General features: G+C 42.0%; 1 protein-coding gene across 1 annotated transcript in view; it reads right to left on the bottom strand.

Moving 5' to 3' along the window:
* Positions 1–18781, bottom strand: part of DNAH9 (dynein axonemal heavy chain 9) — a 419100-nt gene that overhangs the window by 98994 nt on the left and 301325 nt on the right. The window contains exons 53-57 of the mRNA XM_075561068.1: positions 18231–18466; positions 13660–13782; positions 12390–12594; positions 8853–9017; positions 3113–3253 (exon numbers count right to left, since the gene is read on the bottom strand). Of these exons, the coding sequence (XP_075417183.1) occupies positions 3113–3253; positions 8853–9017; positions 12390–12594; positions 13660–13782; positions 18231–18466 (870 nt within the window). The remainder of the gene's footprint in view (positions 1–3112; positions 3254–8852; positions 9018–12389; positions 12595–13659; positions 13783–18230; positions 18467–18781) is intronic.

The following is an 18781-nucleotide window of genomic DNA, read 5'->3' as shown; positions in this document are numbered from 1 at the left end:
TAGCAGCAGCAAGCAAACATGCTATTAACTCTCTTCTTAGATGGTTTATATGAAGTGTTATGCTGTCACAAAGCGGGAAAGCTATGGGGCATACAGACAAAAGTCCGCAGCTTTGACCCATGCAAAATGAATGCCTAGTAGCCAAAATAACTCAACAAAATAACCCAATAGCCAAAATAACTCAATGCATTTGGGTTGGATAATGATCCAAATGAAAAGTAAAATGCAGCAAATAACAAATACCTGGAACCACTGATTTTATGCATTAGGTTGTAACCTTGAGCAATAGAACGGTACCTGTACACGCTGTTGTCTCAAAAGGCTCTTGCAGGTAAGAGGCGCTTGGAATGTGTCTGATTAACGGATTTTCCTTTTGGTGATTATTAAAATCTCACACCTTTCCCCCCCCCATGAACTGTGCAGTCATTTCATGAATCCTCTTATATGTGGTCTCAAAGGCTGATCTTTCCTACCACAGTAAGGGTGTGTGTGCCCAGACTCGGTTACATTTGAAAATGTACTTCGTGGTACAGTAAGAAATAGCAAATTATATGAATAAACATTCCGAGGTTTTAAAGTTAAAAATGACCTATTTATGAAAATAAATACTTGGAATGCTACATTGAAAATATGACATGGAGATAACAAATCTTTTTTTCCCTCAAAAAACAATATATTTGAGAAGTTCCTTTATTCTCTTAAAAAATCATTTATTAGGGGCTCATACAACTCTTATCACAATCCATACATACATACAGTGTGTCAAGCACATTTGTACATTCGTTGCCACCATCATTCTCAAAACATTTGCTTTCTACTTGAGCCCTTGGTATCAGCTTCTCATTTTCCCCCTCCCTCCCCGCCCCCTCCTCTCTCATGAACCCTTGATAATTTATAAAGTATTATTATTTTGTCATATCTAACACTGTCCGACGTCTCCCTTCACCCACTTTTATGTTGTCCATCCCCCCAAGAAGGAAGTTATATATAGATCATTATAATAAGTTCCCCCTTTCTACCTCACCTATCCTCCACCCTCTGGTATCGCCACTTTCACCTCTGGTCCTGAAGGGATCATCTGTCCTGGATTCCCTGTATTTCTGGTTCCTATCTGTACCAGTGTACATCCTCTGGTCTAGCTGAGTTTGTAAGGTAGAATTAGGATCATGATAGTGGGGGTGGGGGTGGGGGTGGAGGAAGCATTTAAGAATTGGAGGAAAGTGGTATGTTTAATTGTTGCTACACTGCCCACTGACTGGCTTGTCTCCTCTCCATAACCCTTCTGTAAGGGGATGTCCTCTTACCTAAAGATGGGCTTTGGGCCTCCACTCTGCACTTCCCCTAATTTACAATGATATGATTTTTTTCTTCTGATGATGCCTGATACTTGATTCCCTTCGACACTTCATGATCGCACAGGCTGCTGTGCTTCTTCCATATGGGCGTTGTTACTTCTGAGCTAGATGGCTGTTTATCTTCAAACCTTTAAGACCCCAGACACTATATCTTTTGATAGCCGAGCACCATCAGCTTTCTTACCACATTTGCTTATGCACACATTTGTCTTCAGCAATTGTGTCAGGAAGGTGTGCATCATGGAATTTTAATTTAATAGAACACAGTGTTCTTGCATTGAGGAAGTACTTGAGTGGAGGTCCAATGTCCATCTGCTGCCTTAATACTAAACTTATAAATATATGCACGTAGATCTATTTGCCCATCATCATATATAAATACCTTCACAAATGTACATGCCTTTATTTAGACTTTCATAAGTGCCCTTTGCCTCCTAGTTTTCCCCTCTATTTCCTTTTACTTTCCTCTTGTCCCACTATCATGCGCAGCCTTCATTTGGGTTTCAGTAATTTCTCTTGGCTACATTGCCCTTGATCAATCCCTACCAGGCCGGAGAGAATGAATCTTAATGAAAACCAAGATATATTCTGGACTGTTTCAAGTCCCAGTTGTTCAGATTTTCTCTATCATCTCTGTGGTTTCAAGAACACCAAAAACAACAGAAATCTTGTCTTCTTTCTTCTCTCTGTGTGTCTTTCTCTGCCTCTTAATTATGTAGCTGTCCTCTTTGTGGGCATTTTCTCACTGTGTTGGGACACACAGAAAACTGCCAGAAATGTTCCTGTACCCCCAATATTTCTGTGATTGTGGCCTTAATTCTAAGTAGTGGAGATCTTCAAAAGAAATATCTTTTGAAGAGAACACAAGGAAGATCTCTTTCATTGGAAATGCACCTAAATGTATAATAATTTATTTTTTTCATGAGTAAGGTAAGTCCATTCAGCATTAGTAATTTGCTGACATCTTTGATGTTATAACTATTTCATTTCAGCAAGCATAAAGCAACTGTAACCTGGTGGCTTTGGGATTTTGGGATGATAACAAAGGTATTTAAAGTGAATCCATTATAAATGACTGATTTGGTCATGAGGACACACCAAATCACACACACAGTTGATTTCTATTATATTGTATGGGATCCCTGGGTGTTGTGTTCAGTTTACATGCATGGGTTCTTCCTGAAATGTTTAAGATTCAGAAAAAAGGTCTGAGAATCTTCATCTACAGAAATTTAGCCATTGAAAACCCTAATGTAAAATAAGGAGATTGCTTCACCTGGGTTACTATGAATCAAAATGAACCCACGGTGATTGGGTTAGTTATTATACTGTACGTTCTTTAGGATAGTATCACTGTTTTGGTTTCTTGGTCTCCTCTTCCACACGTTCAGAGACCACAGTACCCAGGCAGGGAACATGCTTAGTGAATGAGTGAGGATGAGACTTGCTATGAAACCTTATTCATTGACCAGTTTTCGCACGGAAAATACCATGGCTTCGGTTGTGAGCATCAAAGTTCTCAAAGCAACCTTCCTTTATACTCTGATCCAAGCCAGCAATGAGTCCTGTATCAAAGAGATGAGGATTGCTTACAGAAGTTTCAAAGCAAAGGAGCTGCTATCTGGCTTTGGCCAGAGAGTCCTGGCACAGCTACTAAAGCATACAGATAATCTCTCCCGGAGGACTGAGCGGTGCATTAGCTACCGTGTACTGTGCGGCCGTGGGTGTGTGGGAACAACAATCCAAGTGTAAGTTACCTTGAGAGAAAACTGGTACATGGGGTGGATTTTGCTGAGGTCATTCATGATGAAGTAGAGCAGAGAAGCCTGGGCAGCTGCTGGTCGATAGTGTTCTCGGGCCTCGTTGATTTTCACCTCAGTCACCTTGGCCTCCTGGACCTGTTGGAAAATACACAGAGGTCCACTGTTCAGACCAATCAGAGGACAACAATTCAGACCCCCTGGGAGCTTGGTTTTTCTGTGTATAGATGTATGTCCGGTGTAGGGGATTGAGATGAGGATGAAGAGTGGAGGATTGAAGATCGACAGTGATACAGTTATAGTCTTGCACAAACTGGGGGTTATCAGCTCTTGTACTTGGAGGTATGGGTCACAGAAACCTCCAAGTTCCATTTCTAATGAGGATTGTTTCATGGAAGTGTATGCGTGTGTGGGTAATTCTAAGTAGTGGATAGCTTCAAAAGAACTATTACTATTTTTTTAAAGGAAGGATTTGATACCTAAATTCACAAGGGGGATCTCTTTCATTGGAATGCTGTATTTTCAGAAAATACTTCTTAATCAGAAACAAAACTTTAAAAAGATCATCTAAGCACCTGCAGGAAGTATTTCTTAAAAATCTTAGTCTTCAAAGTGACAGCTTGGCTCTTTGATACTTGTGATGCTTGGCTTTTTTATTCTTTTTTGGCATGTTGGCCCAATGCGATGTCATTTGATTTTTTGACTGCATCCAATGAGTGTGGATCCAAGTAAAATTAATTTCTTGGCAATTCCAATCTTTTCTTTGTTTACCGGGATGCTGTTTATTGTTTCATTGTGAGGACTTTTGTTTTCTTTATGCTGAGGTATAATCCATATTGAAGGATTTGATCTTCATGAGCATCAGTAAGTGCTTCAAATCTTCTCTACTTTCACTAGGGTGTGTCATCTGCCTACCATGCATGCAGTCTTCCTCTAATCCTGACACACATGTTCTTATTAAGACAGTCCAGTTTCTAAGATTATTTCCTCAGATTTCAAACTGAAAAAAACAAGATAAAAAAGATACAACCCAGATGAACCCATTTTCTGATTTTAAACCATTCAGTATCTCCATGTTCTTTTCAAACAACTGCCTCAGTCTAATGTACACCTAGGTCCAACCCAAGAAGCATTAAGTGTGCTGGAATCCCTATTCTTCTTAACGTTGTTTTGCTCTATTACTAATAGCCGTTACAACTGCTTTTGAATTATTTTTAGCAATATTTTACTTGTGTGCCATTGTTCAATAATTATTGATAATATTGTTCAATAATTTCTGCATGCTGTAGGATAACCTTGATTTTAAATGGGCATGAATTTGGATCACTTCCTTCCAATTGTTCAAGTCTTTGAATTTTCGTGACGTAGATGAATGAGCGCTTCCAGTGTTGTGTAGGTTTGTTGAATCATTTCAAGTGTTATTCCATGAATATTTGGAGCCCTATTTTTTTCCGGGAGAGCTTGGATTTCTTGCTCTAATAACATCTGTTCTTAGTCATGTGTTTCATCCTGAAATGGTTGAACATCAACCAATTCTTTGTGATACAGTGACTGCCAGCTTCTGCCGATGCTTCCTCTCTCATTCGATATTTCCCCCAACAGAACCCTTTAACATTGAGCTTGAGGCTTATTTTTTTTCCTTCAGTTCCTTCAGCTTGAGAATTGCCATGTGTATTCTTCTCTTTTGTTTTTCTAGTTCCAGGTATTTGCACTTTTCACCATGATACCATACTTCGTCTTCTTGGTCTGCCCTGTGAAATTTGTTCAGCTCTTATACGCCACCCTTTCTTCCCTTCATGGTAGCTACTCTAAGTTCAGGAGGAAGCTTCAGACTCTCTTCTGATATCCAGTTTGGTGTTTTCTGTCTTTTAAAATTATTTTTCATTTTGTCTTCATCTATGACCCTTTTGATGTCATATCACAGCTTGTCTGGTCTTTGGTCATTGGTGCTAATGTGTCAAATATATTCTTGAGATAGTCTCTAAATTAAGGTAAGATATACTCAAGGTTGTACTTTGACTCTCATGGCTTTTTTTTCCAGCTTCAACTTGAACTTGCATATGAGAAATTAATGGTCTGTGTCAATGTTGGCTCCAACTTCGTTCTGACTGACAATATTCAGTTTCTTGATTTTTTTTTGAAATGTAGTTGATTTGATTCCTGTATACTTCATCTGGTGAAGTCCACATGTCTAGTCATCATTGATATTGCTTTTTAAAAATGTATTTTCAATGAATGTCATTGGTCTTGCAAATTTTTATCATGTACTCTCTGGTGTTTCTATCACCAAGGCCATACTTTTTTTTAATGAGTATGAAAGAGCTTTATATAAAGGAGTAATTGTGTATCAAGAATTACTCTGTCCAACTCAAGTCCCTAAGTCTACTTGTCCATAAGGCCCTCTCCAGACTCACGAAGCTATATGCAATGACGCAACATGCATGACGCTCACAGGCTGGTGGGTGAAAGTCTTGTGACCCAATGGCAATGGAAGCATTACAAGGCTCTCTCAGATCTCCATGTTGCTTGTCAAAAGGAAGGTGAACACAAAGAGACATAGTGGCCCCCCCTCCAGCGAGCCATTTATCTCAGTGGCACCTCTAAACGAAGTCATCAAGTTGTGGCCTGATTGACAGATTAAGCTCCACCCATATCTTCTTACAGGTGCCATGTTGGCATGAAAACCCCCCCAACTAACGTAGATGATTTTAAGCAAAATTTTACTTCTGTGTGACATTAATTGTATTGTTCTATACTCTGAGAATACTCGTGGATTCCTTTGGTTTGGAATGGCACAAATAAGGATCTTTTCCAGATAGTTGGTGGAGTAGCTGTCTTCCAAATTTCCTGGCACAGACGTGCTTCCAGTGTTTCTTCCTCTTTCTGAAACATATCAATGAATATTCTGTCAATTCCTGGAGTCTTGTTTTGGTTTAATGCCTTCAGTGCAATTTGAAATTCTTCTTCAGCACCTTTGGTTCATGTTGATATGCGACCTCCTGAAATGATGGACTGTTGACTAGTTCTTTTTGGTACAGTAACTGTATTCTTTCCATCTTCTCTTGAAGTGTCTTGCCTCATTCAATACGTTGCCCATATAATCACTCAAAATTGCAAATTTTCTCGAGTTCTTTCAGCTTCAGAAAATCTGAGCGTGTTCTTCCCTTTCGGTTTTCCTAATTCTGTGTTCTTGCCCATTTCATTATAATATTTGACTTTGTCTTCTCGAGGTGCCCTTTGAAATTTCCTATCAGCTCCTTGAATTTTTCCTTTCTTCCATTTGCTTCAGCTACAGGAGGATTAAGAACATGTTTCAGAGTCTCTTGTTTTTAAAAAATCATTTTACTGGGGGCTCGTACAACTCTTACCACAACCCATACGTTGTATGTCAAGCACATGTATGCATTTGTTGCCATCATCATTCTCAAAACATTTGCTTTCAACTTGAGCCCTTGGTATCAGCTCCTCATTTTTCCCCTTCCCTCCCTGCTCCCCCTTCCTCATGAACCCTTGGTGATTTATAAATTATTATTATTTTGTCATATCTTACATACTCCAATGTCTCCCTTCACCCACTTTTCTGTTGTCCATCCCCTAGGAAGGAGGTTATATGTAGATCCTTGTAATTGGTTTCCCCTTTCAACCCCACTTTCCTTGCACCCTCCTGGTATTGCCACTCTTACCACTGGTCCTGAAGGAATCATTTGTCCTGGATTCCCTGTGTTTCTGGTTCTGATCTGTACCAGTGTACACCCTATGGTCTAGCCAGATTTGTACAGTGAAATTGAGATCATGATAAGTGTGGGGTGGAGGAAACATTTAAGAACTAGAGGAAATTTGTATGTTTCATTTTTGCTACACTACACTTTGACCGGCTCGTCTCCTCCCCATGACCCTTCAGTAAGGGGGTGTCCAGTTAAGGCCACACTTTCCAACTACCAATCCTTCTTTGTTTCCAATTTTCCATTCAAACGAACAGTAATTACCAAGGCATCTTGATTCTTGTTTGATTAATTTCAGACTGCACAAGTTGATAAAAATCTTGATTTTTCTTCATCTTTGGCATCAGTTGTTGGTATGTAAATTTGAATAATAGTAGTATTAGTTTGTCTTTCTGGTAAGCATTTGGATTGTGTCCTATCACTGACAGAACTGTACTTGATCTCTATAGACCTTGAAATGACTTTTTTGACATGAATGTGACACGTTCCTTCAATTTGTCATTTGTCATATAGAAGACCAAATGCTAGACTGATTCTAAATGTCCAATACCAGTTCATGTCAGGTAACTAATGCCTAATTATCAATATTCATGTATTCCACTTCATTTTGACAACTTCTCAATTTCCTAGATATATACTGCTTACATTTTATGTTCTATTGTGAATAGTTGTTTGCAGCAGTCTCCTCTCATGTTGAGTCATGCTACATCAGCAAACCCACTTCATTAAGGTCAACTCTACACTGAGGAGGCAGCTTTTCTCCCAGTGATATTTGGAGTGCCTTTCATCCTGAGGGGTTAATCTTCTGGCACGATAACAGACAATGTTCTGCTGCTAGTCATAAGGTCCTCACTGATCAATTATTTTAGAAGTAGGTTGTGGTAGTTATATAACCTGGTGTCAATTTGTGAAGGATGGAGTCTAGCTTTTCAATCAGGCAGGTCACAGCTTGATGATCTCATTTGCAGGTGCCATAGAGATAAATAGCTCACTGGAGGCCAGAAACACACAGACTCTCTGCTTCATCTTCCTGCTGACAAGACACATGGAGCTGTGCTACAGCCTTGGAGCAAGGGAGCCATGTGGGGACCCTGCCAGCGTTGAGATGCTTCCACTGCCACTGGATCCACAAGCCTTTCCATCCAATGGTCTGTGAGCTTCCTGCATTTGGAGTCATTGCATGTGTTTCATGAGTCTGAAGAGGACTTTATAGATTGGTATTGGACATATGGGTTAATATCAGACTTATGGACTTGATGTGGACTGGGCTGGGATGTTTTCTCAATATATAACGTTCTTTCTTATACATATGTGAGTGTCTATGAATTTGGTTCTCTAGTCAACCCAGACTAACATAGATCATCATGTACTTCTTAATCTATCTTTGGTGGAGTCTGGAAGCTCCACACAAACCTGTGCATCATGGTATAGAAAATATTGGTGGCATAGCTTCTAGTCTCATAGCAATATGCAAGCCACCACAGTATGACAAATTGACAGATGAGTGGTGTAGGATAAAATATGAATACAGTTATTAAAATGCACAAACTCAATGGACAATGTAAATAACAGATTAGAACTGAAAAGAAAATAGGCAGATTAGAAGATAGCGCCAAGGAGACTCTCATAAAAACTGCTCAGGGAAAATAATGATGATGAAAAAACATATGAGAGGTTATGAGACTTGGCAGATAGTACAAGAAGATTCTAAGTGCATCCAACAGAAGTAGCAGAGAAGGAGAATAAGGAGGACATGGGAGAGGTAACATTTGAAGCAATGATCATTAAGAATTGTCGAAAGCCTTTTCAGGGAGGTTGGGAACACCATCATCTAGGATGTGAAGCGGTTATTTAGGAGTCTTCCCAGGCTTGAATTTCTAGAAGACACTTGAGAAGATGGAAAAGCCATCTGCTACTCTCATTAGTTTCTCGTAAATGGCGGAGTCGGATGCTGAGGGAAGAACACGTGCTCTCTAGCCTTGGCGGCCCGCCCACACTTGTCAGAGGAGGGGTACCTTTTTCTCCACTTCGGCAGCTGTCTGCTTGGTGACCTCTAGGTTTTCCACCAAGGAAGTTTCTCCCAGGAAGTTCCCTGACGCCGAGGAGAGGCGAGAGAGCAGGTTGTCTTCTAACGTTTTGAGGGTGATTTTGAATCCATTCTGGTGCTTTGTGAGGTCTGACTGTGGATAGCAAGTAAGGAGGAATTAGACATCTAGGTCCGGAGCATTCTACTCTTGGGACGTTGCTGGTGTGGCAAGCTACAACCCATTTGGACCTCATGGTAACCCCCTGTGTGATGGAATGATATTCTACCCAGACCCACACCATTCCTATAGCTAGTTGTGAATGACACTGTGGTGATCCACAGAGTGCTACTGGCTGATTTTCAGAAGTGGATAGCCAAACCTTTCTTTCTCCTCTCTCTTAGTCTGGACAGTTCACTGAACATAGTATCATAGCAACGCCCAATCCAACTCTTACAGATGGGTGGTGGTTACACATGGGGTACGTTGGCTGGGAACTGCACCTAGGTCTATCACATGGAAGGAAAGAATTCTGTGAATCCAAAAGTCAGTGGCTTGAACACACAATTTCTCTGAGGGAAAAAGATGTGGCAGTCTGCTCCTGAAAAGACTTATAGCCTTGGATCACTATGAAGCTATGGGTTGGGATCAACTCAACAGCAGTGGGTTTGTGCCTGGAGTCCCTTCCTTTAAAGGTAATGAAAAAGGCCAAATAGCAGAGTGCTTAGGACAAGAAGAGAAGTCCTGGTAGAGTAGTGGTTCTATGTTGGGCTATGATCCACAAGGTCAGCAGTTCAAAACCAATCACGTCTGAAGGAGAAAGATGAAGTTTTCTAGTCTTGTCTTAAAAGATTATCTCAGAAATCCACAGGGGCAGTTCTACCCTGTCCTACATCAGGTCGCTGTGAATCAGCAGCGACTTGATGGCAGTGTGTGAGGTGAGGACAATGAGAAGAGCCAAGCGGATGAGTTCAAGTACAAGAGAATCATCTGACCTCAGTCCAAGAGAAGCTGTTTACACGTCAGTGACATCAGTGGGGTAACCCAGCATCCCTACCTTCCCACAGTCAGTGCTCACACAATGGAACTTATTTCTTTGAGGGCTTGAGGTCATGGTCAAACCTCCATTCTCTAGGGGTCCTCTCTGCCATTACTTAAGGTCTTGAAATGAAAAGCTCTCTTGTGGGTTATCGTTCTCTTGGGAAAAAATTCAATAGAAACTGTTATACATAGTTCTGAGAGATATTTTCAAGAGCACCCCCCAGCTCCCAGGCTAGAGTAGAGTATTGGCATCTTAACAGGTATCATCTCGAGCCCCTCTCTAATTGTTAGGATAGGTATCTAGAATGGGGTGTGTGGCTAGTTAGCATTGGGCAAACAGTTTTTGCACTCAGCTACTAATGAAAGGCTGGCTGTGAACATGGTCAGGTCAGGGCCTCAGGGCCTCTGAGCCCATGTATTCACATGTTCACTTCCCAAATGAAAACGGAACCAAATATCAAAAACAAACTCACTGCCATTAAGTCAATTCTGACTCATAGTGACCCCATGGGAGTAGATCTGTCCCTGTGGGTTTCTGAGACTGTAACTCTTTACAGGGTAGAAAACTTCATCTTTTTTTCAGGGTGGCTGATGGATTTGAACCGCTGACTTTGAGCTAGCAGGCCAATGTGCCACCTGCTATGTCACCCGGGCTCCTATTCCAAACTCAGTAGAGTTGGATTCCCCAAGGTCATAGAAATAGGTTCAAGCCCTTTAGGGTGGCCTCTTCTTCTCCTCTCTGTAGGCATAATTAGGTTATATAACACGGGTCAAATTGACAGTGTATGTGAGACTGCATTCGTGGATCCCTACAACATTGTTTTCTGTATTTATTCATTTATTCAGCACATACATGTGGAGCAACAGCTCTCGAACATGCCTGGTTTTAGGACTGGATCAAGAACACGGATAACCATGTTCTCCCATGCTGATAGCTCAGGAATAGATTACAAAATATGAGAATGTTAACAAACGAGTCATGCCATTTCAGGGAGTGGTGAGAATTACTAAGAAAGGAAACAGGATAATGTTACAGGGACAAGAGCTAATGTATGGTGCTGGAGGGTTGGCACTGGGCTGTTTACAGCCACGGGCTCCAGCCCACCAGCCACTTAGAGGGCGAAAGATGAGACCATCTGTCCCTGTAAAGATTGACAGTCTTGGGCCCCTGTGGAGGGATCCTTTGTGGGAGAACTCACTCGATGGCAGGGTTTAAAAAAAAAATCTTTTTCTTCGTTCTACTTTGGACTAGGAAGAACATCAATGAGCATACTGCACTTGAGCCAGTTCCCAAGTAATTTGAAGCATCTGGGTATAGAGCATTTTGGCAGTCAGAACAAAAATTCTGGTCTTAAAACAAGATTATGACGAGAAATGCCAGGGAGGCCAGGATAGCTGTGGTTGAAGCCAACAACAGACCGGCAGCATTTTCCATGAAAAAGCAGGCAGCTTGTATCCAAAGGCAATGGCCACAGGCTGCACAAGAGCACAGTAGTTATAGCTTCCTTAAGCCAAACGAACAAACAAAACCATCCACCAGTGGCCCTCAAGTTGATGGCAACTCATGGTGAACTGTGTATACCAGAATCGAACTATGTGCTACAGGGTTTTCAGTGGCCAATATTTTAAAAAATTCAATTGCCAGGCCTTTATTCTGGGGCACCTCTGAATGTAAACTCAAACTTCCAACCTTTTACTTAGTAGCCAGGAGGGTTAACGGTTGGCAATACCCACAGACTCCTGCCTTTTGGCCACGGAAGCATCCATTATTCCTATTGTGTTCTCCCTCTCTGTGCTTCCTTCCAAACTGTCTTCAGTTTGTCTACTTGGTCTTTGTAGGTGATTAGGTGGGGCTGGAGCGCCTCTAGGGGCTGACTGAGTACCCTATGCTCAGGGCCACAAAACAACTCTCTTTCTTCTCACCCTTACCCCCAGAGTGGCATTTGGATTTATGTCAACTTGCATCGTACAGGGGTAGAGTCCAACCTGTCAGTCAGCTCACAGTCTGATAATGCCTTCTGGGAGGTATGGCCTTTTATAAGAGAGAAGCTAGGGACACCTCCTTTTCCTCTCTGCCCCTTCGCCTTCCTGTCTACTCAGACGCTGTGCCTGCCATTAGGGGTGGGTCCGACCTAGAGAGCAGTCTGCACCCTGCCATGTTTCCATTGACCTTGAATCCATTCAACTCTGTACCCTCTGGCCTGTGATCTTTCTGCATCATGCTTCACCTTCCCATGTCATTGGCCTGTAAGCTCCATGAGTCTGAAGAGGGTCCTGCTAACATTAGACCCATGAACTTAAGTTGAACTGGGATGCCTTCTTGATTAAGATTACGTCTTAACATAAAGCTCTTTCTCATACACATGTGAGTGTCACTGGTTTTGCTTCTCTAGACAACCCAACTTAACACATCCCGAGTGTGGAGCCTTGCAGGATCCGATAGCAGTGCAGTTTCTGCCCCACTCCCCCAGTGAGTCCCTGGCTCACTTTCAGCTGCTCTAGGTCTGGCCTCTCCATGCTGACCACGGCAGCCAGCAACTGGTCCTCCAGGCCGTCCCTGGTCACGGTGAAGTTGATCAGGGTTGCCTGAGCCTGCAGCTCAGGTTGGTAGTGAGGATTGGCCAGCTTGGTCTGAAGGATGAGGCGAAACTTGGGATGGTATTCACATTCTTTGTCTCCAATTTTAATGAATCTGGAACACAAAAGGATCTCTGTGAAAGTGGATTCTTTTTCTGCAGGAGTTGATCAAGGGAAGAGTTTTGGTGCTACTTGCCCACTGGACTTTTGCCAAGTCATAGCATTTTTGATCATTGAAAAAAAGAACAGAGACAGAAACAGATGGGTTCTCCCTTGCGTTGTCTATGGTGAGCACAAAGACTATTGCATGTGTACTGTCCACACAGGGGAGACGGGTGATAGCCTCTCTCTCCCAGTTACCAAGCTTGATTTTGTATAACTCTAGGGAGAGCTAAGGAGCCCTACTGACATAGTGTGTTATGTACTGTTCTGCTAACCACAAGGTCAGCAGTTCAAAACCACTAGCCACTCTGAAGTTGAAAGATGATGCTTTCTACTCCTGGAAAGATTTAGGGTTGTGAACCCAATGGGACAATTCTACTCTGTTCTATTGGGTCACTAGTAGCTGTCAGAATCCACTCTGTGACAGTGAATTTGTTGAGAGGGAAGAGCCAATTATATTGGAATCAATGGGAATTTGTATATTATGAGACATTTCCAGCAGGGGGCAGTAAAGTGTTTGGAGGAAAGGGCAGCTTCTTGTAGTTGGCACACAAGCGCCTTGCAGGGGCTTTCTGTTCCAGTTGGAATGTTTTTGTCTGACAAAGGAATGACTTCCACGGGTGGAAAGCATTCAACAAGTCAAGGTATACAACCCAAGTACCTCTGAAGGCAAGGGATGATCTTAACGCAGAGTGATCTACTTTGACATATCAGTTATTGAAAACCCCATGGAACACAGTTCTACTCTGACACACGTGGAACCACCATGCATCCGAGCTGACAGCAGCGCAGCTTGTGGTTTTAAAACAAAGGCACTGATGGCTGGAAGCAAATTATTCCAGAAAGCCTGCTTGGGAGATGAGGGCAGATCTTCTTTTAGGGTGAAGGCTTGCATACTGAGGAGCTACTTGGAATGAGCCGAGGATCGGGAATGCCAGGCCGAGCAGAACTCTCCACAGTGGTGAGCGGGCCTGTGAATGAGCTCATCACAAAAGTTAGCAGCACATCTGTGCCTCACCGTCCTTTTTTAATGACTTCTCGCCCGAGCAGGGGTCCCAGGACAGGGTCAATGGACTCTTCTAGGTTTTCGATCAGCACCACGTCTCCAGCTTCCAGGGCATGTTCTATGGTTTGCAGGTAACTGGGGGAGAAAGTTAGGCAGAATGAGTCTGTGCTAAGGAATGGATTCAGATGCAATTTAACAAGACAACTTTGGCCTTCTCAAACATACTAGTTAACTGGAAGGCAGGGCCGCTTGGCTGGGATAACTCAGGCGGCCACATTTTTGTCTACTGAAAATGACAGTTATGTTACTGTCTACATTTCTATACATGTAGCAAAATATACAAGAGTAAAAAATAATTACAAAATGAACTACAGATCTACCATCTATAATCTACATGTTTGTGTTTAGCTCTATGTATTTGAATATTATATATTTTCAAATTTAGGTTTCTGTTATTACATTCATATGGTGTACTGTCTTATGATCTGATTTTTTTATGTAAAATAAAATATAAACACTTTCTCATGCTATGAAATAGTCTTCTATCACAATTTTGAGTGACTGTGTGTTAGACTACATTGTTATGCTTTCTTTAAGAATCAGGAACAAAGATCTGGGCTAGTGTGAACTCTTCTAATATTATAAACACCTTAATACACATAGTAAAATGGAGTTTTTCCCTAAGTCACCATAAGTTTGATATAATTCCAATTCAAAATATCAATAACAATCAAAATTTACTTATCTTGACTAAGGTTCTTATAGTTAACTGGAAAAAGGAAGATAAAAAGAAAAAAAATTGATAAGAGAATAGATGCACATTACCAAACACTAATATATTTTGTGTAAAATATATAATACAGATGTAACAAAGAAGTGTTAAAGATTACCATAAATTAAAAAGTCAATACTGCCTTTGAATGAATTAAAGGGAATTTAAATCATTTTCTTAAAAAACTTTTGTTATTCACCTTTGAAAAATAATTGACATATTACATTTGTGTAATTATAAACATTACTAAATATAAGATTAAGTAATTAAAATGGGTATACATTAGATAAATAAGAGAATATAAATCTCTTTAAAAAATAATTTCTCACTCAAAATTCACTGCCATCGGCTCAATGCCGACTTCTAGCAATGCTACAGAACAGGGTAGAACTGGCCTGTGGGTTTCTGAGATGGTAACTTGGTGTGGGAGCAGGAAAACTCATCTGTGTCCCACGGAAAGACTGGTGGTTGGGACCTGCTCACTTTGTGTTAGCAGTCTGAGACTTAACCCACTATTCCACCAGGGCAAAAATAATTTAATATATCACACACATTTCATTAACTGGAGAAAGGATACAGAATTCAGTAAATGGTATTGGAACAATGGGCTAACCATTAGAAAACTGAAAATTAGATCCATACCTCATATGATACCTTAAAATTTATTCCAGGTGGTTGGATTTTAATGTGAGAACCGATATATGATAAACTAAAAATAAATGTGGGAGAATATTGATGGGATTTCTAGAAAGAAAAAGATTTGCCTAAACATGCTGGTAAAAGTGAAATCTATAGACGAAATGGATGGAAACTAAGTAAGAAGAAAAGCGTGTAGTATAATGAAAATAAAGTTAAAACTCAAATTTTCACTGATATGATGAAGACTTAGGGGGTTAAGCATTAGGCTTCTAACTGCAAGATTAGCAGTTCGAAAGCATTGGCCACTCCATGGGAGAAAGATGGGCTTTGTACTTCCGTAAAGAGTTCGGTCCATTCTTGGAAACCCACAGGGGCAGTTATACCCGGCCCTGTAGGGTCGCTGTGAGTCAGAATTGATTTGAAGGCAGCGAGACAAGTAATAATATTTTTAATAAGTCTAATCTGATTTAATATTTAAATAAAACGCAACAATTCAAGAAAGCCACCTGAAAGAAGGTAGTCAATGGACACGAACAAAGAATCGATGTAACAAATACTGATTGAGGGCCCACTGTGAGCCCTGGTGGTGTAGAGTGTTACTTCGGGGCTGCTAACTTGCACGGTCAGCTGTTCTGTGGGAGGAAGACTATTCTACTCCCTTACAGATTTATAATCTTGGAAACCCACAGGGCAGTTCTACTCTGCCCCTGTGTAGGGTGACCCTGAGTTGGAATCAATTCTATGACAGTTGGGTTTTTTGGTTTACTGTGTGCTCTAGGTATTAAGGACATAGTCGTAAGCCAAAAGGATGATTCTTGCTTTTCAGGAGCTTATATGCTAGTGAGAGATAATCATAATGACAAATGAGCAAATTAAATGCACGTTAGAAGATGTGACCAGGAAGGAAAGAAAAGAATAAAGAGTGGGGCGCTGTAGGGAGTGAGGACACGGTTGCAATGTTAAGTAAGGCAGTCGAGAAGACTTGAAGAGTGTGCGAGGATGAGCCAGCCCTGCAGTGGTGTGAATTGTTCCCTTCAAACGATATGTCCAAACCCTAACTGCCTGTAGTCTACTTAGTTGGAAATACTCTTGGTAGCTGTACTTAAGGACCTCGGATTTAGGATCAGTCCTAGATCCAATGACACATTGTATTTGAAATTCCTGGACGGTGCAAACAGTTAACACGCCTGCTGCTAACTGAAAGGTGGGTGATTTGAAACCACCCAGAGACGCCTCAGAAGAAAGACCTGGCGATCTGCTTCCAGAATCCAGCCATTGAAAACCCCATAGGGCACAATAATTTTATGCACACAGGGGGTTGCCACGAATCAGAACAAGCTTGATAGGAGAAAAAAAAATTTTTTGAATACCAAATAGGGATCAGATCAAAGAATGTTGAATTCGGGGGAGAGATATGGGCTGGTGGTATAAATTTAGGACATATTATTTTAAAGATGGTGGCGTAGTGGCTATGTGTTGGGCTCCTAGACACAAGGTTAGCAGTTTGAAACAACCAGCCAGCCCCTTGGGAAAAAGACAGAGCTTTCTACTCCTGTAAAGAGGTATCGTCTCAGAAATCCACAGGAGCAGTTCTACCCTGTCCTATAGGGTTGCAATGAGTCAGACTTGACAGGATGGCAGTGAGATTTGAAGTTAAGAGCCTTGACGAGCTATCTAAATTTGTGACTATAGAGAACTGAGAAGGTACAAGTGAGGTCTGGGGTAGTGGAGACCTGGGGCGCTCCAACCTTAAGAAATCAAGGAGACATGATCAGGGACCAGAAAAAGAGGCTAAGAAGGAGTGACTGTGAAGTAGGGTTAAAACCTGGAAAAGGTGAAGGAGAAAGTGTTTCTGGGAGGATGGTGTGACCAGCCAGGTTAATGTTGCAAGTAGGCACGGATGTCAGAGCCAAAGGGGTGGCCACTGGGTCTGGCAATATGGAAATCATGGGTGACCTTGACAAGACCTTCTTAGTGGTGAGAGTCTGGATTGGAAGGGGTTTAAGAGAGGAGAGGGCCTGAAGGTAGTGATTGTATATGACTCTTGAAAGGAATTTTGGTGGAAGGGCAGTAGAGCAAAAAGACAGTGGTTGGGAGCAATGTGAGTAAGAGAGTTACCTGGTTTGCTTGTTTCTTTGTTTAAGGGGGGAAGGAAAAGTAGAATGCCCCGAGCTTGGTGAATCAGATGCAGAATGGAAGGGAAAGCCGATGAAGGAGCAAGAAAGAGGGGATGCCAGGGTAGATGAAACTGGAGAACACAACTTGAGAGTACAACGAGGCACCCCTGAAGATAGGCCTTACCTTCTCTGAAACTCAGTGTCCTCACATGGGGAATGCTGCCAACAACCCTAACTTTATAGGTTGTGTGGATTACACAGAGCACTTGAGATATAGCCCCTAATCCCAAGACTGGGATATTTAAAGTAGCTAATAAATGAACGCTTTCCTTATCGCTCCCCCACTTTGCCCCATCCGGGTTTCCCCATGTATCCCAATAGCACACGCAAGCGTCGTGTACTGACACTACAAGAATAAACTCAGGATGAAGCAATAAAGCACTGACTGGGCCACTGGGAGTGGGGTGGGTGCTGGCTAGTCTTTCCCTCTGCCATCCCTGTCCCTTCACAAACATATAAAAGCAAACAGCAGATACAAGTACACACAAAGTGTTTTGCAACTAATGCATCTGCTATGCACCTCATTACAAATACACAAATGGTCCTCAGGGAAAAGGGAGAATGAATTTGCTCCATGTGGCTCCAGAGACTGAAGTAGGAGGAGTGGGTAACAGCATGAAGAAAATCAACTTTTGGCTACTTGTGTGGAAGAACTTCTAAGACACAGAGATGCTCAGCAATGGAAGAGGAAGTGTGGGGAGCGGGAAGTGCTCAGGAGAGGTGGGGAGATGGAAACACAGGGCTGGTGGAGCAATGACGTCTCCGTTGGCTGAGAGGCGGAAGCATATATGTACTAAGGAGAAAGCACGGCAAAGGTTTAATGCGCAGGCATGCTTCATTGAAAAAATGCTTCTTAAAACGGGCGAAGTTAACGGTGAAGTTGCACAGAGTTAACCGCATGTGGAAATAACTGGCCGGGACTTAAACGGAGTCACAGTCATTTTCTTTCTTTGTATAATTGGCACAAGCGGGAACTTTGGTGGACGACCACTCACCCTTTCTGGCCAATCTGGGTAACCCGGAGGTCTTCGCCATACTTATTCTTGATCCACTTGATTCCCTGCAGTTGGGGATCAACCATGAGCGGCCAGCGCTCACAGTTGACAAGGATGGTGGCGTTCTCCATGGACATGCGGTCAGCAGGGAGGCCCTCATTCTGCCAGATGGCTACATCGGCTTCATCGGTCAGCATCCTCAGGGGATCCAAGTTGGGAGTGACTGGGATGGGGACCTGCTGGAGGAAATGCACACACAAAAGAAGAATCTATTCTTAACTTGGGGTGGGACACACAGTGTCTCACTCAATTCCTATTCAGGTCACCAAAGCTGAGGTCTTGAACTCAGGACATTCTCTGACAAGGAGGCTGGGAATTGGACCGTACTCTCTCCTCTGGTTACTTCTTATCAGAGAAATTGTACTCCCTGTCCTGAGCGCATGATAGCTTTGTCTCCATGATTGTTTAGAACTAAGTAATTGTACAGAATGAATCGGGAAATGAGAGGGGAAGACACTCCTTCTGGCTCTGCTGTTTTACATCTGAACAAA

Source organism: Tenrec ecaudatus, chromosome 10 (assembly GCF_050624435.1).
Source record: "Tenrec ecaudatus isolate mTenEca1 chromosome 10, mTenEca1.hap1, whole genome shotgun sequence".
NCBI lineage: Eukaryota > Metazoa > Chordata > Mammalia > Afrosoricida > Tenrecidae > Tenrec > Tenrec ecaudatus.
This window is presented reverse-complemented; position numbering and strand designations above follow the sequence as displayed.